The sequence below is a fragment of the Diabrotica virgifera genome, chromosome 6 (assembly GCF_917563875.1).
Source record: "Diabrotica virgifera virgifera chromosome 6, PGI_DIABVI_V3a".
NCBI lineage: Eukaryota > Metazoa > Arthropoda > Insecta > Coleoptera > Chrysomelidae > Diabrotica > Diabrotica virgifera.
The window spans coordinates 186287870-186294772 of NC_065448.1; the positions used below are offsets into that span (position 1 = coordinate 186287870).

General features: G+C 33.8%; 1 protein-coding gene across 1 annotated transcript; it reads right to left on the reverse strand.

The window, feature by feature from the left end:
- Positions 1-5825: 5825 nt before the first annotated feature.
- On the reverse strand, positions 5826-6693 carry LOC114324589 (uncharacterized). Its single transcript, XM_028272456.2, has one exon. The coding sequence runs from the start codon at positions 6648-6650 to the stop codon at positions 5892-5894; it is 759 nt and encodes a 252-aa protein (XP_028128257.1). The 5' UTR covers positions 6651-6693; the 3' UTR covers positions 5826-5891.
- Between the last annotated feature and the right edge of the window lie 210 nt (positions 6694-6903).

Sequence of the window (6903 nt, forward strand, 5' to 3'; positions counted from 1 at the left end):
CATTTCTTCACCAATTCCTTCCATTGTTTTCTGTCCAAAGCTTTTTCTTTCCAGTTTACAATATTACTTTGTTTTAAGTCTTCATATACGCTGTCCTTCCATCTCCTTCTTGGTCTTCCTATTCTTCTTTTTTGTATTGGCTTACGTAATAGAACCATTTTTGGCATTCTCGCCTTTCCCATTCTTTCTATGTGTCCTAAGTATCGGATTCTCTGTGCTTTGATTGCCGTCGTTATTTTTGGTTCATTATATAGTTCTTCAAGTTCCTTATTATTTCTTCTTCTCCATTGACCGTCTATTTTCACGCCTCCATATATTGCTCGTTGTATTTTCCTCTCCCATCTTTCTAAAAGGTCTATTTCTGATTTTTTAAGCACCCATGTTTCACATGCATATGTAGCTGTAGGTCTGATAACTGTTTTGTAGATTCTTATTTTTGTTTTTCTTGACACATCTTTGGATTTCATTAATGGACGTAATGCTCCATACTTTTTGTTTGCTTTTGCTATTCTTGCTTTTATTTCCCCTTCCCCATGTCCCTTTTCATCTACTTTTACACCCAGGTATGTAAATTCTGAAACTCTTTTAAATGCGCATACATTTTCTCCTTCTATCTCCAATGTGAAATTGTCTTCATTTTCTTTATCTGTTTCTCCCATTATCATGTATTTTGTCTTTTCCTTATTTATGAGAAGACCAAAAGGTTTGGCTTGTTTTATTATATTGCTCATTAATTTTGTTAGCTCTTTCTTACTTGTCGATAATAATGTTAGATCATCTGCGAATGCAATACATTGGTGGCCATTTTTAAAAATCGTTTCCTGTGTGCTTATTTTACTTTTCCTGATTATTCCTTCCAGTATTACATTAAAAAGAGTCGTTGATAGTGGGTCTCCTTGTCTTAATCCTTCCTTTGTTTCAAAATTATTTGATTTATGTCCCTTCCATGCTATTTCGTTTGTGGAGTTATCCATAGTCATCTTTACCATCCTGACGATTTTACTTGGTATGCCCATTTCTTTCATTAGTGCGTACATCTGTTGCCGCTTTACCGTATCATAGGCCTGTTTAAAGTCGACGAACAGGACGTATACTGCTATTTTATGTTCGTAGCACGTAGTTTGGATTTCTTTTAACGCAAATATTTGGTCTGTCGTCGACCTATTACTTCTGAATCCTGCCTGATATTCGCCCAATATCTTTTCCGTGTATTGATTCAGCTTTTTTCTTAAGATGTTTGTCAATATTTTGTACACGACTTCTAGCAACGCGATACCTCTATAATTTTCACATCTCATTTTATCACCTTTTTTATGTATGGGGCATATCCTTGCCCTGGTCCATTCTCCTGGCATTCTTTCTGTTTCCCATATACTTTTTATCAGGCTATGTATCTCCTTGTGTAGTCTTTTTCCTCCTGCCTTTATCATTTCCGCCGATATTTCCGTTATTCCTGGGCTTTTATTGTTTTTTAGCCCTCTTATTTCATTTTCTATTTCTTCCCTCGTAGGTGTTTCTATTACTATATGGTCATCTTCAATTTCCTGGATTGTTCCCCTTTCTTCTTCGTTTTTGTTTAATTGTTGTGTAAAATAAGTTTGCCAATTTCTCATTATTTCCCCGGGTTCATTTATTAATATTCCTTCCTCATTTTTCATATATGGGTTATGTTTCTGATATCCCCTTTCCATTTTTCTTGTTTCCTGGTAAAAGGATCTTATTTCCTTTTTTTGGAATTTTTCCTCTATCACTTTGAGTTTTTCTTCGTTGTATTTTCTTTTTTTATTTCTGCATGTTCTCTTCATAATTCTCTTCAATTCTCTATATTCTTGTGTGCTAATGTCACTATTATTTCTTAAGTTTTTTATTCTTATTTTTCTAATTTCTTCTGCTATTTTTTGACATTCCTCATCATACCATTCTTTTGCTTTTTGTTTTCTATTACCTTTAATTAATATTTCTTTACTGGTGTTTAAAACTGCTTCTTTTATGCTTTCCCACTTTTCTTCCGGGTCTAGTGTTTCTGGTTCTTCGTTTAGTCTGCTGGTTATTTGTTGTTCGTACTTCTTCTGTGTCATATTATCTTTTAGTATTGCTGTGTCGAATTGTTTTTTGATTTCTTTGTCCCTTTGATTGTCTTTCTTTATATTAGCATTTATTCTATAGGCTGCTCTTACCAAAAAGTGATCTGAGTCACATTCCGCTCCTCTCATACTTTTTATATTTATTATATTATGGGCGTGCTTCTTCTCTATTAATATGTGGTCTATTTGATTTATTGTCCTTTTGTCAGGGGAAATCCACGTTCCTTTATGTATATCTTTTCTGCGTTGGTATGTGCTTTTTATTACCATTTACATATAGAAGGATTTACATATAGAACAAAAAACACCAGAATAAATCGATTTTTAAATACAGCTCCTACAGACTTGCACCTTTTTTAGTTGCGTTCAGGATGATGTAAGAAAAAGATTTATAATAGACACATGGGTTCTACTTCTTTATATGCCATCTCCTCTAAGAAGGTCGGCAGCCATCATGGCAATTCGCACTTTCGATACCGCTGCTCTAAAGAGATCAGCAAAAGTGAAGTTAAATCAAGCTCTTTAAATAATTAGCAAATATACAATATCCACACGTTGACATGCAACTCATCGTCATCATTATCTTGGTGCTACAGCCCTTAGAGGGCCTCGACCTTCTCAAGCTTTCTACGCCATTCTGTTCTGTCCCTTGCTTGCATTTTCCAGTTGCCGACTCCGATCTTCTCGGCATCCTGTATTACCCCGTCCATCCACCTCAGCTTTGGTCTACCCCGTCTTCTCATTCCCACGGGTTGCGCTGTTAGAATCTTTTTTATCATGTTCGATTCAGGGGCCCGGGCTACATGTCCTGCCCACTGCAGGCGGTTTCGCTTAATTATAGTGATAATATCTTTTCCACCAAACGTATGCTTGTAGATATTCTGCAGTTCAAAGTTATATCTACGCCTCCATATTCCGCTCCGAATATCTTACGTAGCACCTTTCTTTCAAATTGACATGTAACTATGTAATATGATTTTAAACTGTTATTTCCGATGTGGAAATCGAAACATCAAAATAAAATCGTTTTAAAGTAAAATTGTGGCTTATTCTCAGTAAAAATAATAAATCCATATTTTTTAAATTTTCTCCTTGCTAAATTTTGATTGAAACATAACATATTGTTATTATCTTTCCTAAATGATATGAGGTACCACGTAACCCCTCTTTCCATTAAAGATTTTGGGGGTTGTGTCCGCCCCCGATAGCGGGTTAATGTAATCTAGTTGAAAACTGGTCTACAAAAAGTCTCCCACACAAATAATTTTGACGTGTTTTTGCACATTTTTCGATTTCCCTTTATAGTAGAGTCACTGAAGGTGGATATGAGCTATGACCTCCGATTTCGTTGAACCTCCATCGATTTTCATGAAAATTAATGAGCAGTTAGGGAATGCCTCAAGGAACAAAGGTGACATGATGCCAACTTGCGCTTTTACCCTGGGGGTGGATGCCACCCCTTCTCGGGGGTGAAAATTATTTTATTAAAAATAATACCACAAATCGATAGAGGGACAAATTATAAGTAAAATTTGTTATATAAAGTTATTAAAATAAATCAAAACTTTTTGAGTTATTAAACATCAAAGATTTTAATTTTTCGTGAGAAAAATCCATGTTTTTGACCGATTTTTCATAAATAAATCAAAAACTGTAAGTTTTTAGAAAAAAGTTATTATTACCAAAGCTAATGAAAAAAGAAATAGACTCGTTACTAAAGAAACATTTTAGTGTTAATTTAAAGTGAGTTATAGGTAATTGAATGTATATTTTTTTCGGCGAGTACCCAAATCCAAATATTCAATCTTAAATAACGGGAAAATTTTGCATTTTATAACATAAAGTATTTAACATTTTTCAAAGTACTTAAAAATATCTATCAAATAAGCCCCCGAGCAAGTGGATCGCGTTAAAAGTTTATGCACAAAAAATTTTTCAAAATTTATCTTTTAAAAATTTTTCCAAAAAATGGTGTTTTTTTTTTAATAATTCCGTCAATTTTTTCGATATCAGGTTCACCTAAAACCATTTGAAAACTAATTTCAAGGGATAATAAACCAAGTCGAATTTATCCTTTTAATCCTCTTACTTTTTTAAAAATAAAAGGTTAAATAGTCCCGGTTACATGGTTGCCGCAGCAAAATTTAAGATTTAAACGTTTCTATCTAGGTTATTTTTTACCCTAGGGAAATAGTAAAAACGGTGGAATATTTTACAGAAAAAAATAAAATTCGGTTTTATATCATTTATACGTATGTTGAGTATTTTTGGAATTACTATCAAAATAAAATGAAAATTACAATTATTTTAAAAATTATGATTTTCGTAAATTACATCTTTTTTCAAAAATATGCATTCTAAACCGGTCAAAATTATGGAAATCATTATTTATACTAATATAAAGAAATTCTAGTAAGGATTACTATAAATTTTAATTTTTGTGGAAATGGCGTATGTTTTATTTTTCACTTTTTCCTAAAAAATTCGAAAGGGCTCTCTTATTTTCATCATAACTTGCTTAATTTTGATGCTATTCATTTATCCTGGAGCTCATTTGATAGGTATTCCCAAGTACTTTGATAAGTGCATGACCCGTATATTTTATGAAATGCATCGTTTTCCTGTTATTTAAGCTTGAATACTTAGATTTGAGTACTAGTCTAAAAAAATATACATTCAATTACCCCTAACTCACTTTCAATTAACATTAGTTTAGATTTTTAAGCGAGGAGTCTATTTAGTTTTTTATTATCTTCAATTTTGGTAATTACAACTTTTTTGTAAAAACTTATAGTTTTTGAGTTATTTATGAAAAATCGGCTAAAAACATGGATTTTTCTCACGAAAAATTAAAATTTTTGATGTTTAGTAACTCAAAAAGTTTTGATTTATTTTAATAACTTTATATAACAAATTTTGCTTAGAATTTGTCGTCCTTCTATCGATTTATGGTATTATTTTTAATAAAATAGTTTTCACCCACGAGGGGGGTGGAATCGACCCCCAGGATAAAAGCGCAAGTTGGCATTATGTCACCTTTGTTCCTTGAGGTATTCTCTAACTACTCACCAATTTTCATGAACATCAATGGAGGATCAACGAAATCGGAGGCGAAAACCTTCAGTGACTGCACTATTATGATTTGGTCCCTATAAAGTATCTACAAATATGCAAACACATTTTAAATTTATTTGTGAGGGGACATTTTGTAGACTAGTTTTCAACTAAATTACATCAACCCTCTAGCGGAGGCGGAAACAACCCCCAAAATATTTATTGTAAAGGGGGTTTGAACGATATCTCATGTTAAAGGTCGTTCAACTACATTTTCAAAAATATCAGGTACACTATATTTCTTTTCAGTACTTTTTTTTGAAAAATCGAGTAAAACCGTTAATTGTCGAGTTCAGAATTACAAAATTTTTTTCGAGTATTCAGTCTAAGATTTTTCCAAAAGTACTGAAAAGATATATAATTTATGTGGTATTTTTAGGTTGTTGAACAATATTTAAATGAGTCATCATTCAACCCCCCTTTTCATGAAAGATTTTGGGGGTTGTGGCCGCCCCCGCTAGAAGGTTTATGCAATTTAGTGTATTATATTATAGGGAGAGACACGTATTGTGTAAATAATATATAATTACTAGTAATACACTATATTACTGTAATTATATAGTATTAAATATTTTTTTTAAACTGTAGTCAATTATTAGAGAAGTGTTGAGACAAAAATAAAGTAGGTACTGAAAAAAATAAATAAATAATTTATTAAGTCAAAATAAATAACAATAAATAAATTGAAAAATCCTAAGCTGGTTTGTATCCTGGCTGCAAACCGAGTGGTAATGGCATCACATCAAAACTCCTACCATATCCCCCAGACCCATGGTGGTAGTCCTCATGTCCAGACGAATGCGAACTAGAATGAGTGTACACTGGTTTGGAAACTACCTCATACGTGGTTTTGGAATCTCCTCCAGACAAAGATTTAAGACCAATGATAGCAGATAACATCAAGGCGATTAAACTTGTCATCAAAGCCTTACCGGCAAGGGCGGCTAGGGCTCCCATACCAATGGCGAACAGGGTACTTTTCATCATGGCAGCTGCAGCGAACATCATTCCCATTCCACCTCCTCTCCTTCCTTTCTTCTTACGGCCGACGACAGCATTTTCGTCTTCAGGCTCCTCTCCGCCGAAGTTAACTTTGATAGAGTGGCTGTTGAGGAACCCTTGGACCTTGTTTAGTAAAAAAGCATCCAGCCTCTTATCAGGATCGTTGGGAAATTCCCGAGCGAGATCCGCCACTACCTCCGCGTTATTACCCGCTGCACTAGCATTTTCACGCACTATCGAAACACCAGGGAACACACTTAAGTTTTCATTTTCGTTAAGTTTGTCAACCCAACCGACGATATTCAACTTTAAACATGTTAGCGAAAACGTATTATCACAGTCTTTAGCGAACGACCTTTTATAATCACTTCTGTCACTATTATGTTTAAGTTCTTCGGCAAAAACACATGTCAATAAGGCGATTGCGAATGATGCTCGTGCAAACCACATGATCTTTTAGTTGATGCAGCTGGAGGATGACTGATATCAACACTTAAACTCACATTATATTTATAGCAGAACAGACACATAAAAAATTGTGTTATTATTTAAATTGGTGTAAGGTGCTTAGATGAATCAAGTTAGTGGAACACAAATTTTTGAGCGGAGTGACGGGAGGTAAATTCGTTCACTTTTTTTCGCAGAGTCGTATTGAAGTATAACAGTTGGTTTTTGTATGGTACTAGCGCCTTTCACTGCGTTT